The following is a 22227-nucleotide window of genomic DNA, read 5'->3' on the forward strand; positions in this document are numbered from 1 at the left end:
TAATTGTAAGATCGTTTTGATAATTATATTTAATATTATACATCATGATTTTTCAATATGGGAATTAACGAGAATTAAAATATCGTGTCATATCAACAAGAATATAGATCCAAATTCACAATAAAGAGAAATGGTAGAAATGTATAGCAACACTTTTTCTTATGGTTCATGCGTTCTCAGAGTATCTCAAACGCCACATTCTAAAAATACAAAAGTTTTGTGACCATAATATAATTAGCATTTTTCCTCAAGCAATAATATTGTTAAAAATAGGAGCTTTTGTTAGTAAGTTGTGCTTTAAATTGTATTGAGATCGTCGTGTTAAAGGACGTTAGTACTAAAAAGATGCTTTTGCAAATTTATTTAGTTAATTTTGTAATACAATATTCGTTTTAATGTTTATTTTTTTAAATGACAGTAATTTTAAACAAAATTTGATTGCGTTGAGCTATCCATATTTTTTATTTTTAACTTTTTAATATAACTGAATTTTATTTCAAGATAATGTATTCAAGATTTTTATATCGTTACCATTTTGGGATATGTATTTTAAATGTTCTAAAGGCCATTTTGAAGGAACAGAAAAATTAATTAGAATTACTTTCTGCGTTAAATGTATTTAAAAATTTTTAGCCATCCCGTACTTATAAATATAAATAAATTGTTTTGTCCCTTGACATTTCAGTGAAATCTCACATTCAACATCAAATACACGCGGCTAATCAATTAAATTATATTCAAAGAATCTGCATCAATTACAGTCTGAGTTTCTCATTTTCCCCTTTTTTTATTATAATTCCGTTGTGATTTTCTTTTCGCTCTCTCTCATCTCATCTAAGTACACAAATACAATAAACTCGCTACTAAACTTATTTAGGCAACAGGTAGGCCTTCCTTGTCGTTCAAAATCACAATATGCCTTTTTATTATTTTGCAGGAAGAAAATCTCTATGTCAACTTGATATTATCTAGCTCTGTGATATTGTTTTCTTCCTAAGCAATAACACACACAATCATTGAAAAGAGTGTCGTTTCCCCTCTGTATTTAATTAATTTGACTAATTTACACAGAACGTCTCTCTGAATTGCCTGGAAAGATAATAATTTCAGTATTAGGACATTGGTTAAAAGGACCCTAAGCACTAATTATTGAATTCCAGCCTTAATACTATGGACTATTTACCTAAACGCATTGATATCAAGAGGCTGAAATTTTTAATTACTTCACCTGAGACTTTAACTTTCCAAGTTTCCTTTTGACCGAAATGCTTTAAATTATTCAATAATTGTCAAACGAAGCCATCACAAATCTAGAGTATTTTTTTTTTAGAAATTCCGCTACACCTTACACATAATGATAAATTTCTGGTCTTTCCTATATTTAAAATTGTATATAGCGATGTATATTTTTCAAGCATGCATAACCCACGTAATGTTTTCTTGTGATTCAGTCTGGAAAAATGTTGCATTTTTACGGAAGAATATTTAATTAAGAAATATTTACAACGCATCTCAATTTGCGACCAAAAACTTTTCAAGTATTTCCGCCTGCATAGCAGGACTTGTCCTTATAATTTGCGTAAATAAATTTAAAACAATTTCACCGAATTTCAAAATGACAAGACTTAATTCCGCTAACAATCTACAGGCCTTAAAGATTTTCAGAGTCTATAACTTGGCTATATATTTTGTTACCCAGCAGAGGCGACAGACTTTTAGTTTGTAAATATATGAATGCATTTTCATTATGCTATTTCATAGATAAAATAATACCTAATAGTTATCTCTTTTCACTTAAAAAATACTCTCTCTTTGCTCAGCACTTTTTCATTCTCATTCCTATTTTGTGTGTATATAATGCGAGTGGTATTTTCACTGTTTTTTGTAAATGTTGAAAAGATTCGAGAGTTTTTCCACGTTGCTGTCAGACGGGTCGTCTGATGGACCTTGATCAACCGATGATTTGATTTTGCTCCAAATGACGGAGCAGCTCCGAGCAGCGCTGGTCAGAAATTTTCTGGTCCCTTGTTGCGTCTTCGAGAACTCATTTAGAATCAGAGCCTCTGTAGCCGTTTCGTCCACAGAGGCTCGCCCTTCTCACACATCCCTGCAATAAATATTTCCAAAAATTCTGATGATAAAACAATTTCCAAATGAATTACAACTCACGTTGAATCAAGGTTGGAGCAGAGATCGTTCTTTTCAGAAGTGGCCGAATTGTTTCTGGACCTGGGCGGCACAGCAGGTGGCGGTCCTGCCAGTGAGCACTCGGTCCTGCGAGGAGGTTGAGTTATTGCTGGCATTGCTTCTGGTTCAAGGGGTTGCGTTTCAGGATATGGCTCGTTTTCAGAGAAATTTGCAGCACCTTGAATCACCTAAAAAATTAGATTTTATTATAAATATTGAAATTTGCATAATCAAAATTTGGTTATACCTCTAAATTAAAAGCTTCCACAATATCCTCAACTGTAGAAAAAAGGTGGACATCACCCTCAGAGACGCCTAATTCGTCTTCCACCGCCTTCAATAGTGGAGTTGCTGGACACACTAAACATTGAAATATAATTTAAATAAAGAAAATAATTTAAAATAAGAAATTTGAGTGACTTTATAATACCTTTGAGGGCTGGAAGAGCTGGAGACGGTGGTTCTGCTGGCGGTGTAGTTTTTATCTCGAGGATTTCGTTTTGGTACAGCATGGCCTGGCTGCCAGTGCTGCTCGAAACGCCACTCGAGCTCTGCACACTGTCCGCACTAATGCCTGCGTTTCTGGCGCAAGAGCCCAAAGGCTGCATCCCAGCAGAACCGGCGCCGCAATTCCAAGAGAGTCTTTTGTGAATGCTCGTGTCCTTAATTACCAATTTCTAGAATTGAGAAAAAGGGAAAAAAAATTAAAGTTTTGTTAAAATCACAAAATATAAAAATAACCCAATGAAAAAAATAAAATTTTGAACTGATTTCCTTATTGAGCTCACCTTTGGAGGATCCAAACTGAATTGCTGGCGTGACAAATTTTTTATTTTTTCAATCTTAGATTATTCCCATATTGGAAGATTTAGTGTCATTTCACAAAAATGGTCACAACACTACATTTAATAATAATTATGAAGATTCTTAGTATTCTTACCTTAAGGTCGTCTATGACTCCCGCCGTGTGGTATCTTCGGACGTCAGACCCTCGGACTTGGCGTTTGGAATTTATAACCTGCCTGTACGCTCGAGCCCCTGGGCTTTCCTCTTCACTTTTCAAGTATGAGCTGCTGCATGACTCTTTTGGAGGTGGAATTTCTGAAATTTTAATCACAAATTACTTCAAAGCATTTTCTAATATTTCAATATAATACCTGCAATTTGTGGGACGTCGACACTGCCTTCCGCCTCATTAGCCGACCGGACACCAAGGACGTGTCTGCTCTTCAAGAGGGGTGGGTTTCGAGACTGGGGTACTGCGTAACTTCGGCGGAGGGCCCTTGGTGAGGGTGGTGGATACGAGACGCCCCTCTGAGGTGAGAGACCTTTGCCAGTTGGCACAGACAGCAAACTGTTTGTGCCTTGCTGGGGAAGGGTCACTGGACTCATTAGTCCTGACGAGGGACTCTCTGAAAGGCTAAGATTTGGTAACGACTGGCCACCACCATGCCGAAGATGATGCACACCCAGCATGTTTGGAGAGCGCATTGGTGAACGCCTAAAATTATAATTAAATATTTCATTATAAATTTTTTCTAAATTTTTCAAAAAAATTTAATTATATTTTGTTTGACTAACTTTTCAATTCGGGGTGAAGGTGAGGTAGCGTGGGGAGGAGTAAATGTTAATTTCAGCTCTCCTCCGGAGGAGCCTTCATCTGAGCTGAGGCTGGAACCTCTTCCACCAGCCTCCATTTCCAAACTTACTCCTCTACTGTGGTTAAAGCTCGAAGCATCAGTAATTTCCATAGACTCGCTGAAAAGAATAAAAACAATAAATTTATACAGAGATTGTTTCTATTTCCAGCAAAATTGCTGATGCTGGAAATAAGTTATATTGAGTAAAAAAGTTGCAATAAATTTCAATCTCACTATCTTATATACCTCTGCGAGTGGTTGAGACTGAGCATTCGTGATGAGCTCTGGCTTCGGGAAGAAAACGCCAGATAATGGTTCACATCTTCAATGCCGTCGTCAGTCATGTCAGGGTGCATCATTCCTGCGGCCAGGGCGGCCGCCGTTTCTGCCGCTTTGGCCGCACTCTTGGCCTGCTTGTAGGCGTGCTGCGTTTTTCTTATTTTCTCTGCCCAGACCTGGTAATTGAAAATAATTAAATTTTCGGAATTTTTTTAAGCTTTTGAAGAAGAAAACAAAAAACAATTGAAATATTTGGGTCGAGGTCATTAAAAAATCCTCCATTAGGATCATTTTTAATGCTGTTATAAATATAAAAAAAAAACGTGTTAAAAGCAAGCTCTTGCATACAGCAAAGCAATTAGAACTACTGCAAAGCGTTCTCGGCACTTTGCCTCTTTCTTATATACCTTGATGTTTGTCGCTTTGTCGTTGGAAAAGAGGGTGAAAGCGGCGACGGCGGTTTGGTACTCATTGAGGTAAACCACCCCCAAGCCAGGCTGCGAATCTCGCACAATTTCCACCATCTGCAGACGATCCACGACGAACGGCTGCCGCACCACTTTGTAATTTTCCGGCTGTTTTTTGCCGGCGTTTGTCACTTTGCACAGCAGAAGAATGTCTGTGAACAGCAGACCGTGCACTTCCGTCTGCGGGAAAAGTTTGCACAGATTATGAAACGCTTGTCGTGGGAATTTTTTTTGCAATAATAAATTATCATATTTAAAAATTAAAACAAAAATAATAATACAAAAGATATTTCACAAGAATTATGGAAATTTGAAATAAAACGTATGAAAAAATTATCCAAATAATTTTTATAATCAGGAAAATTTAATAAATCAGACTGTTCTTTCTTTTAATTACTCCTATGAAATTAAATGAATACAAAAATAATTGACTGACCTTGACGACTTTGGACTTGGCGTGCTCCTTTAGGATGAGGCCGCCCTCGAAGAGGAGCTGTCGGAATTGACTAGAGGTGCAGCCGGGCATTGGCGTGTTGAGGTTGAGATCGCTGTGCGCCTTCACCAACTTTTCCAAGTCTTCGTCCTTGATTTCCTGCTTGAATGCGTGAGATAAGCACCTTTGCCGAGTAATGTGACGGCGACAAAAGCGCCGTTTTAATTAATCAACTTTTCTTACCATGACCTCGTAGCTGTTGACCCTGGCAGCAATCAGACGTAGCTTTTCCTCGTCTTGTTGCATTCTAAGGGAAGTGTTGACACTGCTCACAAAGTGGTCCACGTGCTTGATCTGCATAGTAGCAAAAAAAAGAGAGGCAAAGATGGTTACAATGGAGGAAAACAGTGGAAAAAAGACAAGAATTTTTTTGAATTAATTAGTTTTCTCTTTTTTATGGAGAAGAAGTTGATAAAAGATTATAATTTATAAATTAATCAATTACTAGAGTCGCTTCTTAATTAGAACAATATTGTTTTCAATTATGTATAGAATTCAATAGTAAATAAAAAAAACTGTATAATGTAATAACTTCTAATATAATAACTTCTCTTGAGTTATAGTTTTTTTTAATACACTAAACAGCCATGATATGTATACTTTTTGTTCATTCTAGAAATTTGCCTTTTATTGATTTTGTGAAAAGTTAACAAAATAAAAATGTCTTGCTAACAATTTATGCAACCTGCCCATCATCACTGTAACGCGGTATGCATAACCACAAAAATCAAGTCTTTCATTATTTCTAAAGCTGTCCAAATTATATTTTGCTGTTAAAGTTTCAAAGTTCAAAGACTAAACGAATGCACGGGCGTTGAGGAAATTGAAATTTCAATGCCTCCGTTGCTAAAAGCGAAGGAGGTCTTGAAAGGCTCAAGGTAAACACAAGAGGGCCAGAGGGCAAATATTTGTCAAGGTTGAATTACCATAAGTAGCAGGTCCATCCTCTGGTCGGTGTCGTCGGTGTTTTTGAGGATGGCCTTCAGCAGGAGAGAGTACTTGGTGAGCCGCTGCATGGGTTTTACCAGGATGTCCAGCAGCCGAAGCCTTTTGCATTCACGCTGAGCCTCGCACCACTGCAAATTGACGATAAATAATAAACATAAAAATGTAGATAATAAAAAATAATAACTTTCTGATAAATATTAGAACTTACAAATTTAGTCCTAATATAAACTAATTAAAAAATAAAAACTTGTGTCTTCAATTTTGACTATTTCAGCCAGAAAATCTATTCACATTTTCCATGACTGGAAAGCCGTGACGTACTATTTGCATATTTCAAGAATCAGAGCATCAAGAGAGCGGCTCTAACTATCTGTCAGATTTGAAATTCTCAAGTTAAAGCTCACTCACTGCCAAGTAGGCCATGAATAATTCGCTGGTTTGCATGTTCTCCCGGCAGTACTGCTGGCACTGGTCCTGTTGATCCGAGCAATATCGAGTGTACGGCGCGAAGAGCTCGTCGAACTGTAAAATGCAAGACGCACGTCTGATCAATATTTATTCCCTGCGCCTCTCTGACTGTGTGTATTTCTGTGTATATGCCAGGAAGACCGGGTTTGGCATGCAGAAACACACACGGCCTACTATTTCATTCAGGGTCGGAGGCGGCGGAGCGAAAATTGCAACATTTATTGGATTTGGCTGGATTTAGATTGTAGGAAAATGCCCAGGAGAATTTTCCGTATTGTCATTTTCTCTAATCAATAAATTAAAAATGTAGAAAAAATATACTGAAATAGGCAAATGTTCTATGGAATTACAGAATTCATTGTAGAGTTCACAAATTTTATTTTAATTTTAGAAAATTCTTGAAGTAAAATAATTTTATGAAAAATAAATCCTATAATGTCATAGAAATTTCTGAGCTTTTTTTAAACTTACTTATCTCTTGAAATATTAGAGAAAAACATTAAAAAAAACGTAATTTCTCAAATTTTCCTTTCATTGCAAGGGAAATAAAATAAAATTTAATAATCTAAAAAAATTCAATACCTTTAAAAATCCTGGCAGCATGAGACTGGGGTTCAAAAGTTGTTTGGTGGCTCTGCTCCTGTCCACCATTGGTTGGATGTGGTTGAGCCAGAAGCTGACGTTGACCAGGTAAATGTCACTAATGTTGCTGAACAGACGGCTCGGGTCGACGTGTTCGAGCAGATTCTCCGCTTGCAGGTGTCTAAGGCAGGCGATGAACAGCTGGAAAAAAATTAATCCCAAAGTCAATTTTATTTTGATTATCCGCCTGACAATGAGAGTTTGAGATTAAAACTCCGCTTTATTTGGATAAACTTTCTTTCCTGCGCCAAAACTTTTCGTCTTCGGCAGGGAATAAAAAACCGTCTTTTGTGTTTGAGTGATTTACGAGCGGCGGATTTTAATTCGCCCACCGCGGCGGGTACAGCGAGCCGCCGGCGGAATGATAAGTTTGGAGCTCCACATATGGGTTTCACACTACTCACGTCTCGAACGACGCCTAAGATATGGATGTAGGAGAGCTCAGTCTGCACCAGCTCCCATATTGCCGTCTGTTGCTGCACGATTTTTTCGCTCAGTTCCTCACAGCCGTGCACCAGTTCGCGCCAGTCATCCTCCATATCGTACAAGTTTAAAAAGAATCCTGTGAAAAAATCCGTAGAAAAAAATGGACAAATGTTTTATTGGAGATTGATCGTGAAACTTTTGAGAGATAGAGAAATAATGAGAGTAAAAATATGGTTGATTTCTTTCAATTCTTAATCGTTTTCAAATATAATTAGTTTGATTGAAAAAATTGAAAGACCAGGATATCGAAATCTTATTTAAGGCTTTAACAAAAGTAAATAATTTGCAAAATTTTAATCGTGAAATTTTAAGACAAAAAAGATTTTCGTTTTAAAAATTTAATATTTTTACTTTTTTAGTACATTATGAAAATAGTTAAAGCAAACTTACTATCATGATCACAGGTAGAAGAGGACATGGACGAAGGCACAGAACAAGATTTGTTGACGTAACCAAATCTGCTAAAAATATTAAGCTGATCCACCAGCAGGTCCATGCTTTTGGTTTCTAGTTGCTGTTGCTGAAAAGTGTGATCCTTGGAAAAGTGTCTCATTTATGAAAATTCCTCCTACCTTTGTGGCACCGAATATAGAACTCCATGGCTGTTTGGACGATGACTGCTTGGACAGTTTGAATTCAAAGTGGCCGTGCTGATCTGCGGCAGAGGGCGCGTCCTCGGTGCTGGCGCTGAAAAAGCCGCGCGACCCTTTGCCCTTATAACTCTGCAAAATAAATTTCACTTTATAGTTAAATCTTTGATAAAAAAAAAAAAAAAAATATGATATAAGGTTTTTTTTAAAAGAATTGAAAATGAAAAATTTATTAAAAATAATTTAGATTACCTCTAAAGCAATAATTAATTTTTAAAATTACTCACCCCTCCCGATGTTTTTCTTGATGATGGTTGACTGGCAGTTGATGAATTTCTGGCTAGTCTTGTGGGCCCACTTCCTTTAGCTAAAATAAAAAATTTAAAGAAATATCATTCATTATTTTCATAGCAGATGTTTCAACTGTTATTTTTATTTCTTTCAAACATCCATAATTGGACATTTCCATTACCACAAATTAAAAGGTGTTTTCCACCAAGGCTGAGGGTGTCTACGGCGGAAATATGTAGTGGCTTCCTGTTTGTGTCAAGAAAGACATCCATCGAGTTGATCTCCAATTTTCGCCGATCACATGCTTCGCCCAAAGCATCGCTGCAAAATACCAAGGACAACTTTTTCATTGCAAAGAAAAGGCAAAAAGTTTGGATCAATCTGCGAGCGCAGGAGAGATGTCGTAATTACTTTTTTACAATGACCCCGTTCCCTCGATTTATCTCTGCCCTGCCCTCATTTCGTTTCGCAATTTCACTTGTGTGCACCGCGTTGAATAAATATTCAATATAACTTCTTCACCGGTTAAAGAGCAATTCAAATATATAACCGAGCCGTACGTTTTCTCCCCCCTGTGAGAGCCGCAAGCTTCCTTGGCACCTTTCAAAATTTTCATTTGCGGGGAAATTGCACTTAAAAGGGTTTATACGTGAGACTGGCAATAAAAGCTCCTAAGACGAGAGGAAGAAGGGGTCGAGTTACACGGAGAAAATTGCGAAGCGGAGTAAAATTTCTGGAATGAGAGCCCCTGCTGGATTCAAGGAAGAAGCATGAGTGCGGTTCTGAGGCTTAATATTAATTAAGAAATAACTTTTCACTAAAGATTTGCACAGCACTCGATCAAATTGTGATTTCCTGCTAATCAACTCTGAATTTCTTTTTGCAGCATCTTAAGTACAATATAAAGTATAGTAAAATATTGAATTTTTTTACCTCAAATAAATGTATAAATTGAATGGAAATTTTTTACCACAAGCTACTGAATTCCAAAAAATATTAAATTTAATATGGGATTATTGAAGTAAAATGGATACAGATAGATAATAAAATATGCACAACGATTTTCTTTTAATTGAAGGCATGAAATAACCTAAGACTTCAAAGGACTTAATGGAAATAAGTTGATAAGAAAAATATGATTCTCATCTACGCTCTCTTCTTTTTAGTTAAATTCATATATTAACTAATTTTAATTCAATCTAAAATTAGATTTAGCAATAGGATTGGACCGTTCTTCAGGAACTTCTCAATATCTTCATTAAAAAAAAGCATTAAAACGTATCCTTAAAAATACTCATCCAAAACAAATAATACTGATTTTGCTGCGCAGAACTTTTTCAACTTCAATTTTCAGCTTCGCAAAATTCCCACTCAAGAAAGTAATAATAATAAAACGAGCTGTATATCTACGTAAACTAATTTATCCTCCACTATAGGAAGACCCAAAAAAGCTTCCGGTGGAATTGCGCAGCAAACAAGCTTGTGTTGCGTTTCGCGAAGAAAATGCAAACGCGTTTTGTCCTAGCGTTGAGGTTCGCAATTGCGGATGAACAGCGGCAGTGAAAGTGAGGCGCGCAGATTGAAGTGGCAGCTTTCGCTATTGTTCCGTGCAATATCACTTTTATGGGTTTAGTCCCCGCAGAGTGCGCCATTTCGCAGCCCTCGATACTTTTCGGAGGAAGGGCATTGTGCAGCCGCGAACAATGTGCGTCGTTTCGCCGACTGATGCATAATATATTTTTAAGACGATGAAATCGCGAGTCTATCGGGAGGTGCCCAGCGAGAGGTCTTTGAACCTTCGGTGACGAATAGCCCGTCCGAGAATCACGCAATCCATTATGTGTTGGCTGATGCAAGAGCAGATGTTTTTATATTATTCCACGGGGTGCTCACTTTTCTAGGCTCTCTGCATTTGATTGGCCAATTTATTTAGTCTCTTAGGAGTTTCGATGTCCCGCAAAAGAAAAACTTTCGAAAAATCAGAATTTATTTTTGCATAGTTTCTCAGGTATTCTCATTTTCTGTGTTCAAAATTTGGAATAATTTTTAAAAAATGTTTAATTGCTCAGTAATGATCTACCATGATTGAGTTTCCAAGAAATAAAACCTAGAAAAAAAATTATTATAAAATGACTTGAATTTTAAATTAAATTAATTACATATATCACACTTTCAAATTTAAGTTTCAGAAAAAAATAATTTAAATTTAAAAAAAATTCTTATAAATCGTACTATTCTAATACAGACCATCTATCTGCGTTCTCCAAAAATTTAGTAACAAAAGACTTATTTGAAAAATATTACATCGTTAATCAAAGTGGAACCAATTAACTAGCACTTTTGATTTTTTCATTCTTCTCCTTTGGTTTTAAAACACCGAATGAAGAGGGAAAATTTGGCCAAAGATGAACAGGCCCGTCAAGCGTGCCATAAAAGACGAAAATTGATCGTTTTACGCAAAAAGAAAAAGGCTTTAGGGGGTGTCGGAGCGCGAAACAATGCGAGGCGTGTCGAGAGCAACTTAATTGAGAGTGATGAAGAATCGAGCGAGCGCTCTGTCTTGTTGCAACTTAATGACCCGCGCGTTTCATTAAAGAAGACGCGTTAGCATCTTGCCATCAATTTGCTGAGGCGCCAAAGTTTGCAGAAGAGATGAGAGGGACCAGCGCACAACAGCAGGAGGGACGCCAAAAAAAGAGCGTAAAACTGAGACCGTGCTTTAACGTTTAAACCGTTGAAGTTAGTGTGCAATATAGTCATTATAATATAATAAAACCTTCCATATTTACGTCGAGCGCTGAAAAAAATAAAATCTTTAGATAGACCTCAATTTTGTAAACGTTAAAATGATTTTTTTACTTTTGGAAAAGGATAAATGCTGTATTTCATCTTACCCGTCAGTTTCCGAACCGCAAATGTTTTGTGAAAAGGTTCAAATTCCTTTTGTAAATTTGTTTATTTTAGTGCCAAGTCAATATTTTGAATTTATTTTTATCGTCACGGATGATGTAGTATTTTTGGTATTTTTCAACAACACGGCAAAACTTGTTGCGTTTTCACTTGAAATCTTCTGCCCCCGCGACTTGAGTTTGACAAAAGTTTGCGAACAAAAAAAGCGGCTGCGTAAAACTCGCGAATGCAAAAGCCGTTTAAGCACTTGGAAGAGACGCTCGGGACGGGGAAAAGCAATAAAAAACTCACACGAGCAGAACTCCCTTGGAGGCAGGGATGAATTCGGTGCGCAGGTTTTCGTCCACCTCTACGCCTTCAAAGCTGATGCTGAAAAACTCAGAGCTGGAAACCTGAAACAAAAAGAAGAAGAGTATTAGTTTGAAAATCGATTCACTTGATTCAAGGAATTAAAGAAAATAAATTATGTATGATAAAAAATAAAATAATTTAATAATTTAATTTTTTAACTAGCATTATGTCTACATTTTCAATAACTCAAAATTCACTTCAAACTTTATTTTAATTATATTAAAATATTTGTTATTTATTGACAGATGTCAAATATTTTAATTTCATAATATTGCCAATTATAAGACTGGACTTTTTGATACTTAATTGTGTTTTTTATTGGTTTTAGTTACAGAAAAAAAACCAATCCTTTTGTACTGTTTCTTTTGGCTGTGGGCTGCAGATATATTTCATGAGGTGTAATTTATTTGTTAGATCGCAGTCAAAACAACATGAAGATTGCTATATATTGTTTTCCGGTAACTAAAATCCGGCAGAAAACATGATACTATCATATAACTCTGCGAGCATTCGTTCAAAACCTACCTCAAACCTCAAACTGAAGCGTAAACACCTTTGTGATAAATCAATAAACATTCCCGAACATATCATATTCATCACAAATTTTTAATAATTAATTTTCTTTAGCTAAAAAATATTTTTTTAAATTTAATCTTAAATTAAAACAATCGAGTAAATATTGTCTTGAAACTATTCAAACATTTTCACTGTAGAAACCTGTTTTTTTTTATACTTTGTTTAAGATTGGCCCAGAGTTCTCCAGTCTAAGCTGGAATCTGCCGATAAAGCTAATTTCCTTTTTTGAAAGTTGATAGGGTACGATTTCGGGCTATCACGGACGCATTAGGATTCACCAGGCAACTCTGGCGGTGCAAAAAAAACCGGCCAGCAGCAAAATCAGCTTTCGCTCCTCCCACTCTTTGTGCCACATCGCAGCCTCGAGCGATCGCACGCCGCGGATTGTGTGGATGATGGTATGCAACCGGCACGACCGAGATGACACACGAGTTGCATATCTAATTCGCTCGGCAGGGGCTTTTAGCAGAGCCAGTGTGAAGCGCGCAGCCGAGATTCCGGTCCCCGGCCGGGTGGAAATTGAGCTCTTTTTACTTTTCCTCACTCACGCGCCACTCGCCAGGCTGATTGTGCGATTATTAAATTGGCTTCCATTCCAGGCGCCGGTTCATTGGCGGGTTAATTCAGTTACAGCTTGTTAGCTCCGCGGCAGACCTCTGGCTTTTTCTGTCCACCCAGTTAAATTTCCGTGACACGATTATAACCAGTGGCGCGTGAAAACGGTCAGTTTATTGAGATTGATGAGGGCAACGAATTCAATTGAAAAGGGACAGTTTCGATCAGCATTTAATTTTAATATTGACAGAAAATGCAATTCAGTTTTTTCTACAAATAACTCTTTTGACTGCAAATGAGCGATGGCAATTTAGGAATTTAAGATTGTATCAAATTGAGGAAAAGTTCACTTTGTTTATAAACTTCCATTTCTTTTCATTTGCTATAAAAGAATAAAAAAAGCTTAATATAGAGCTACAGCTTGTTCAAATTAAAAAAAAAATATATATATAAAAAAATACAAATTTTGTGTTCTTTTACAAACAAATTTCTATTACAATTTATTTTTGATGTATTTTATTTCTAAATTTTTTTTTAATTAATTAGCAAAAATATATTTCCAATGATATAATATCAAATGAAATTTGTTAATAGCGAGAACTTGTCACATTGGTAAACTAGAAACTTGTGAATGTACCAGATATGCAACACATCGTACTAATTACTCCTCTATGTGTTTACATTCATTGCGCAATAATATCTATCTGACTGTGCCACATTTGAAGCGATGCACAAAGCGGGTGAGTTGCAGCGTCCTGGAAATCGTACCCCCTGCTAATTTGTAGCTTGCGCCAGCGGCAGTCAATAGCAGAAATGGAGGCAGAGAGAAACGGACGCGATTGACCGGAGCCTGTTTTATATCACGGGCAGCGATGGTAATAAATTTCGCTCTTTGGCAGAGTGACGCGACCGACAGAGACGGATCTCGTGCGAGTGGGAATAATGAATGTATGCAACCAGAGGCGAAAAAGTCGTTGGGTTCGGTGGAAAGTTTGTCAGGCGACGGTCTAATTTCGGCCAAACGACGTTGATGGATCATTGAAAGTCTCAGTAAAAAAGTTGGTTTCTGGTGTAGTAAAAAAAACTCTTTTCACCGCCACAAAATTTCATTTTGACACGAAAAAAATTGGAAAAAATATTCTTAAAAAATGTTTTGGAATTTTAATATTATAGATTTGTATGCTAAGTAAGCTAAACTTGATTACATAAGCTCGCTGAAGGCATAGGAAATAAAATATAAAATTTATATAATAAATTATATAAAAATGGACCATTTGACAGCCGTATCTGGCCAATAATATAATATTAAGCTAAATATGGCACTTAATTTCATACAAAAATTAAATCTTTCAATCTAGACGGTAAAATAATGTGTAGAATTCACCACATCAGTTACGTCAGTCCTCCGCAAAAACAAGAGAACATGAGTGGTCGTTCGTTTACTTTTGGCTCTCTCTCGCCGCACCGTCCCTCGCCTTTTCAGCACACTGACATTTCACTCACGTCAAGGGAGATCAACAATCCGGGAGCTCTTTTTGCAGTTCGCACGTCCGATTTGAGAGCGTGTAATGCGAAATACTTGCTCAACCAACATTCGCTCTAGTATTTTTGTTCACAACGCAGATAAAGATTTCTGTATGTTGCACTCAGAAAGTGGAAAATTGATATATTTTATGGATTGCTTTATTTTATTTTATAGTGTTGGATTTATTGAATACAAAACCCCAAAAATATAAATAAATAGATTAGGCGTACCCTTCAACACACAAAAACCCGAGCATGTTGCAAATCGCATTTACACAAAATTAAAAAGGCAATTACACACAATAAAAATGGCGTTTGGAATTATTGGAACCACTTAATTTCCACCACCATCTGAGCGCAAAAAAGAACAAAAAATCGTCTAGATGCAATGCATAAAAATACCAAGATACAATGAACCACTCACCACCAGAAAAAACACAATACAGAACGCATTTTTACACGAAATTGAAGACAACTAAAAAAATATAAATTGACTAATTTTACCACTTCATTAGGAAAATTTCCAACAAGACAGAGCAAAAAGAAAACACAAAAACCACCGCCTTAGGCAATGCATAAAAGAACACCAAAACGTAAAATGCATTACTCACCAACAGAAAGAAAAGAGCACTAAAAGCCAAGCAGCTGTAAACGCACTCACTAAAAATAATATTTAACCGTATTATGCGGATGGGGACGGAAAGAATCGCGAATAATTTTATAATTTACTATTAAACACAAGAAAAACACACAAAAAAGCATCGATAATAAATGAAACACCATTTTGAGGGAGCGTAAAAACACTGTAACTGCAGACAATCAGCTGTAGGAAAAACGCCCACTAACAGCCATAGTGATAAGAAAACCGCGTAAATAAACCGGTAAAAATGTAATTTATAATATTGAATGTATGGATGATGCATTTGGGCAGAGAATGCCCGGTGGTACATTAATAAACACAATTTGTAACTAAAAACCGGTAGCAACCAGCCAAATACATATGCAGTAGTGCCAGTCCAAAAAAAGTCTGGAATATTGCAGATTTTACAAAGACTATACAAAATTTAAAATTTCATCAACTTCATTACCAGCTTAGGTTTGCTTAATATATATTTTCAAATTAATGCATGAATCATCAAATATGTCATAAGGCTAGAACGCTGTTTCCAGTACAACTGTGTGACAATTGTGAAGAGCGGCTCGCCGCAGAGTTTAATGCGGCCTGAGTTCGCATTTAATTGGCAACAAACGTGAGTGAATAGCGTTAATAACGTGTTTGTGAACGTGGAGGGTGCCGTCGATATCGCAGCGGCAGCGACCCATGATGGTAATGCGATTAAGCGAGAGGCGAATTTGCACACTCGACTGGCTGAAGCTGCAGAGCTCTGCGATTATTTGCTCGGCAGTCAACATTAACGCACACAAGGGGACGACATTATTATTATGTTGATTCGCCGGGTAAGAGGGAAACGGCCATAGGGATGCTCGCTCGCTCGCACTCGATCGGAAAATTCCAATTGCGAAAATAACATTTATAATATGCAGCTTTTCCACAAAAGCGGCGGCGGCGAAAAGGGAAAATTCCATTCAGCCGCAGGATAAGGGGATGAGGGGAAGGGAGGAGAAGCTTGCTGAAGCTGAGGGAGTTCAGCTTCGAAAAAGAGATTTAAGAAATACGAGTATGGTGAAAAGATAACCATGAGGTTAATTTTGAAAGGCCAAATGTCAGCGTATGAATTCATTTGCTCCGGAGTTAATTCCTCTCACGTTCTTGTTTCAATCTCCTCATCGTCATGTAAAGGTCAGATGTTAAATGCACTCAGCAGTATTGAGTTTTACTCTTGAATTTGCAAATTTTCACGACAGGCATCAAAATCACACTCAAATAGGGTTTATTGAATGCTCACTTTTTCAACCAAAAATATGTGAATCGTCAGGAAGGTCCTTCTTGATTTCAAAACCACTAAATTTGATCAATTAAGTAACTGATTCCAAAAATTTATATCAAAATTTCTTTAAATTTTCAGATATTATTCTTTTGTAACTTACAATGAACCTACATTTCATCCCCTAATTGATGGCAATTTTGAAGACAGTTAAAAATTGTATGTTCTTTTAAATTAATTAATTGTATTGACCGAGAAGAATAAATAATAATAATTAAAAATTATTTCTGAGGAAGCGTTTTATTTAAAAGTTAAACGAAAAATTATTAAAAATAAGGCTTTATATTTAATATAATAAGTTAAACTGCCTCGCAAACTTCTAAATCATACTCAAATTCGAAAAGAAAAAAATGGTGGATAGCATTAATTTGAGTAGGTCTTCAACTATCGCACCTCAAGAACTTTGAGTCAAGAGAGGCCCTAATGAAGTTTGCTTTAAGGCTCTTATGTGGAGAGTTTGAACCTATAGGCGGTCTTAAGTTTTAACTGAATGCTGTGGTGACTAAAATTAGCATATTATTGGCTAACATAGAAAATTTGAATGCAAATTTTTTTACTTTAGAATTTCGTCAAATATATAATTTGGCAGTATTTTATATTATTTCTATGAAATGTAAAATTTTGCGTTTTGTAATGAAATTTAACTATATTTTGGATTAAATAAATATTAATTATTAAAATTTATTATTTCTCCTGTTTACTACGAACATGAAAGCATTTGAATTCTTGATGATGTGAGACAAAAATTTGAAAGGAAACTAAAAAAAATCCATTTAGTATTTTGATCAGCTTGAAAGATTCTTGCACAACCTGCAAATCGATTGAAGAACTTCCGAGACATGCGGTTTTCAAAACAAATTACCAAACACCGAGTAATATTGAGGGTGAAAAAAAAGTTTTTTCCTAATTAAACGCGCCGCTGTTATTCAATGGCGTCCTTGGCCACATAAACAAACCCTCCTCGGCGAGTTGCTTGCGCTGCGGTCGGGACTCTAGACGGGGGTGGTGTGCAGGACGGCCTACTTATGCTCGCCCGAATGAGGGCAAACACAATCAGGAAAACCGCAACCGAGCAGGGGGACCGGGGCTTAATTCCGAAGGGATTTCCTCGGTCGTTCCCCAATTTCGGGACGCCAAGCAGCACTTTATGTATTGTATTGTATTGAAATCAACTTTCGCCGCAAGCTAGAGTGGAATCACCCCCTAGTGGCTTGCAAGGAAATTTATTTTTTGCGTGCCGAGGGAATCTGAAGGTTCTCAGTCAGTGAATCTGATCAACTCTGCATGTTTGTTAGTTTTGTTTTTATTTCATTGGATTATAGTTTTCCCATTTGCAAAGCCTGTCCTAAGAATCACAATTATTCAGTGGAAGTTGCATTAAACTTTTTCCATTTCTCCATTATTTTATTACGAGTGCATCGGCTTATTTGAAAGTACAATCTCTTTTTGTTGAAAAAGTTACACAACTAAAAATCCCCCCCCCCCCCCCCCCGTTAGAAAAATTTGAAGATAATCAAATAATTTACAGTCTTTCCAATTTTTTTTGCGCAGGCCGGAATTTTTCAAATTCCTTTTCTAATAACAAATCAATTACTGAAATGAATCCAAATTTGGCTAATTTAATCAAAGATGTTTTAGATCATCTGCTGCTGGTTTAATTTCACCGTTAGTTGGATTAGTACGGTTTTAGCTGAAACTGAATCTGGGTTTCTTAAATTAAATGCATAAATTTAATAATTTTGCTTCCAACATTTCAGCTGGGTGAAAATTTGTGAAGCTGATTTTAAAATGAAACAAATTACGTAATGATAATACAACTATTAAAATTAAATAATTAAAACTGAACAAAGAGTTTTTAAATTTTATGGAAATTTCATAAATTTTTTTTATAATTTTAATAGTTGATGAGCTTCAATTCTAATTTATTTTTTTATATTTTGCAATAGTTTTAGCATTATAATATTGTTAAGATATTAAATAGCATAATTTCATTAAAAAATTAACAAATAATTTTAGATTAAAATTAAATATTTTATGCGAGGACAGGTCTCTTTGTTTAAACCCAGATTCAGCTAAAAACGTGCTAATCCGACTCCCAAGCTCAATAAAATGCTGACTTGATTATCATCTAAAGCCTGATTTTGTGCTTTTCACGCTGACGGATATTGGAGAGCGACAGTCTTTTCATTCTCAGCAAAAGTCACCGATGCGGAGCCGATTCACTTAGTCGGGCGAAACATGGTACAAACGCGTGCCAAGATCTTACCGGGGTAATGTCAAAATCGATGCGCGTCGATTTGAGTGCAGAGTGAGGCCTTCAAGGGTGACTAGTTTCCTCGACCGAAACAACAGTTGGTTAGATTTTTGTTACAAATATACAATCTGAGAGCAGAAGACAAAACTATTTACGAACGCACAAATGCGCAAACCAATTAATTCGCCGGATCTGCTCTCTCGCGTATCCGCTTAAACGGAATTCGTCGAGCTCGATTGCCGAAGCGGCAAATGTACATAAATGCTCGACGGCGATCCAGTTTAATTATCCGCCTCAGCAGCCATCGATTGGACCGCCGGCTTGTTTCCCTCGTTCTGCTGATGGGGCACCATCCCTGCCATGTTCTCAAGTAGCTACTCCGCCGATGCGCGCCTCGACAAGTTCATTTCCTCGTGATTATTATAAAAAAAAATGAGGATGACAGACAGAGGGGGCGATAAATCGCGATAAGACTAAAAAAAGATGTCGCGACACTTTCGCGTATGATTATTTAAAAACTCTAGCTTTACATTTTTTAAATATAAAAAGTGTAATATGAAATTAATATGTACAGAATTATTAATAATATTCAAGATCATTTTTTTTTATAAAAATAATTTCTGCTTATTTTGTTGTATTGAGTCCTAGCTCCTAATTTTCAATCGTCAGTCTCATATTAATGATAAAAATACTAAAATTATGTTTCATTTTCTTCAATATCAAAATTTTCCCATAAAAATTAACACCAATTGTTTGCAACATTAACGAAAATTGGCACTAAATATAAAAGTTAAAATTGAAGTGTTAATGAAATCCATAATTTAAAAAAAAAAAAAAATTGTAAAGTATTAAAAAAAAATTAGGGAAAAACAATGGATGTCATTTTGAATTTTGAAATAATGAAAAGATCCTCTTTTTATGATTAATTTTGGTGTTAATAAATGCAGACTTTTTCAACACTTTAGGGCTAAATTTCATCATAAAAATGAAGTAAACACTTCTCAATATTAAATTTATTTAAAATTTAAACCCAATTTTTTAGAGATTCAACTTATTTCCCCCGAAATTTCAGTGCCAATTTTATTGAGGAGGATACTTTTGTAGTCGAAACTGGTCCTACCTGCGACCTTGCCAGGGTGCGCCTCCTGTCTCTGGAGGCGTCGGTCGAGGGGACGAGGAGGCGCTGCCGCGTCAGGTCCATGCCAAAGTCGTCCATGCCCGAGGGCTGCCTCAGCAGGGCGGCGGCCGCCTCGAGGGCGTCTGCCTGGAAGTCTCGGGCGGGGGTGGCGCAGGGTGAGGCGTCGGTCGAAGGGACGGCGGCGGTGCCTCCAGCGCTGCGTGACCCCGCCTCGCCCACGCGCGCGCCATCCAACGCGTCCAGGTGCGTCAGCGACCGCGAACGAGCCTGCAACACACAAAGTTCAAATGTTACCAATTTTTTTGAAGAAAGAAATCTGAAGAAATTGTATCATAAATATTATTCTAAATCAAAAGTCCTGTTAACTTTTTTTAATTTTTCCTAAACACATTGTTTATATAAATTAATTATAAACAATTTGATGTAACAATTGGATGAAAAATCAACAACAGTAAATTTAACTTAATTAAACTATTTTTTCCTCCATCAGTCATTATATTATTTAATTTGTTTCAAATACTCCAAAAGTTGATCGCAGCTGATAAAAATGATTTGATTAAATTTTCTTCTAGTTTTTTAATCAGAGAAATACAAATAAATCTCCGCACCTTTATCAGAAAACCATTTTCTGATTATTTTAATAGTGCCATAAATTAATTTAATAATATAATTACTTTGTGCCTGTGTAATTTATATTTTCTTAAAGTTTTTCAATTTCCTTAAGTGGTTCTATTTGTCGATATCGCTTTTAATTAATCTGCTTATTGGAAACCAAAACCTCCTTTTTGGCTTCGGTAACGATTTATGTAAAATTTGTTCTCATGAATAACTTGTTATAACCGTGAATTCACCCATGGGTGTGTGGGTCATGTATTGTTCTAAATGAAAAATCGCTCTACATGATTCGGCTGCAGGCTGCAACCACAGTACGTGACCTTTCTTGGCCAAAGTTGAGGGGGAAAAACCACAGAGGAAAACCAAATATCGTTAATATACCCTACATATATAAAATCTTATATTTTATGAATTTGTTTCCTGTATATTTTATTCTGGTTATCATATTTGACGAAAGTTTTATGCAAATAAGAACAGCAACAGTGTTGATTTTATATCAAAGTGACAGTGAAATAAAATAATTATATCTTTGTGAATGTCTAGAGACTTTTGAAAAGTCTTTTGTAATTTATTTTAAATCCTCACTTTGGCATGCTGGTTAAAATATGTGAGATTAAAAACAAATTACTTATTTTGACTCATGTTGAGTTAGCTTTTCTTCAGTTGGCTTTTTGAGTCGTTATTTGAAAAACAATAACAATGAATCGCCTGAAAAAACTCTCTGTGAAAATCTCCTGCAAAACATTTTGACTCTTACGCTAAAAGAAAATTATTTGAAATATTTTACTCTTTTTTTTTAGAAGAATTTGATACAGTACCATGCAACTTGGACTTTTTCAACTAAAACTTAAAATCTAGTTAAAATGATAAATTCTCCTGTTTTTACTGAAGAGAATTATTTCATCAGTTTATGAATTTTACTGTTTCATAGAGCAAACTAAAGAATTTCTCTTCCACAGCTCATGAAATATGGCTAGTGAAATTCTTCTATAAAAATAAATTTTAATGTGTGCATTACGAAATTGCTCGCATCAATTTATAGGATGCGTAAAAACAATATAGTGGAAGCAGCATAGGTTGTAATTTATTCAAAACATTGGGGAGGCAACAAAGCAGCTTGTCACACTCTCCTCGTAAATTCAGACGGTTTCGGCGAAAAGCGCACAGTGGTGTACTTTTGACACACGTCGGCTCCTCCAGCTACCTCTGTAGCAAAATAATGAAACTCTCAAACACAAAACGAGTGAGGCGAGCGAGTATCGCATTTCGCGCGCTTGTGTTTCTTGTTTGCATTTTATTTCAGCGCCTATGTTTGCTCTGAAAAGCGGAACGGCGGCGCAGCGGAAAAAAGAAGAGCACGCGAGCGAGAAGAAAACTCGCCGAGAATATATGAAAGAGAGAAAGAATAAGAAGATGCGCGGGAATGTAAATGGCCAAAATCTGCTGCTGCTTCTTCTTCAAAGAGATCTTTTGGCGGTCTCGCGTTTATTCATAATGGCATTCCGTCATGTATTTATTTTCTTTGGGGAGGATTCTTGTTTATTATTTCTTTAACTTGAGAGAGTGTTTTCTCAAATTGAGTATACACAAGTTGATGTATTAAAGGAGTTGTTGAAGCGAGTCAAAAGAAGCAGCAAAATAGTATCAAAAAACGGTTCAAAAGTAAAACAACCTTTTAGTAACGAAATTCAGAGTTCAAACAAAAATAGTTCAAATGAAGAGCTTTAATGTACAATTTATTCAACGGAAAGTATTTTGTATTTTTCCAGTTCTTACTCTCCATATTATATTTAATATTTCATTACATTTTTTAACAAACTCATCTCAGTACAGAGACAAATTTGATACATTCAATTTATGATCATTC

General features: G+C 36.2%; 1 protein-coding gene across 11 annotated transcripts in view; it reads right to left on the reverse strand.

Annotated features, from left to right (window-relative positions):
- Positions 1–623: 623 nt before the first annotated feature.
- Positions 624–22227, reverse strand: part of LOC132205658 (pleckstrin homology domain-containing family G member 5-like) — a 71306-nt gene continuing 49702 nt past the window's right edge. For 7 of the 11 annotated variants that reach the window (XM_059634884.1, XM_059634885.1, XM_059634875.1 and 4 more), the window contains 22 exons: positions 19728–20012; positions 11693–11793; positions 8673–8812; positions 8488–8567; positions 8183–8332; positions 8001–8130; positions 7529–7698; positions 7065–7265; positions 6423–6536; positions 5993–6142; positions 5250–5360; positions 5010–5168; positions 4514–4753; positions 4074–4282; positions 3769–3945; positions 3345–3688; positions 3128–3288; positions 2976–2999; positions 2618–2864; positions 2435–2547; positions 2170–2375; positions 624–2107 (listed from right to left, as the gene is read on the reverse strand). In XM_059634884.1, coding sequence (XP_059490867.1) covers positions 2098–2107; positions 2170–2375; positions 2435–2547; positions 2618–2864; positions 2976–2999; positions 3128–3288; positions 3345–3688; positions 3769–3945; positions 4074–4282; positions 4514–4753; positions 5010–5168; positions 5250–5360; positions 5993–6142; positions 6423–6536; positions 7065–7265; positions 7529–7698; positions 8001–8130; positions 8183–8332; positions 8488–8567; positions 8673–8812; positions 11693–11793; positions 19728–19823 — 3333 coding nt within the window. In that variant the 5' untranslated portion in view covers positions 19824–20012 and the 3' untranslated portion in view covers positions 624–2097. The remainder of the gene's footprint in view (positions 2108–2169; positions 2376–2434; positions 2548–2617; positions 2865–2975; positions 3000–3127; positions 3289–3344; positions 3689–3768; positions 3946–4073; positions 4283–4513; positions 4754–5009; positions 5169–5249; positions 5361–5992; positions 6143–6422; positions 6537–7064; positions 7266–7528; positions 7699–8000; positions 8131–8182; positions 8333–8487; positions 8568–8672; positions 8813–11692; positions 11794–19727; positions 20013–22227) is intronic. The other 4 variants (XM_059634877.1, XM_059634876.1, XM_059634886.1 and 1 more) reach the window with 4 other exon arrangements.

Source organism: Neocloeon triangulifer, unplaced genomic scaffold (genome assembly GCF_031216515.1).
Source record: "Neocloeon triangulifer isolate White Clay Creek 2 clone unplaced genomic scaffold, ASM3121651v1 ptg000003l, whole genome shotgun sequence".
Taxonomy (NCBI): domain Eukaryota; kingdom Metazoa; phylum Arthropoda; class Insecta; order Ephemeroptera; family Baetidae; genus Neocloeon; species Neocloeon triangulifer.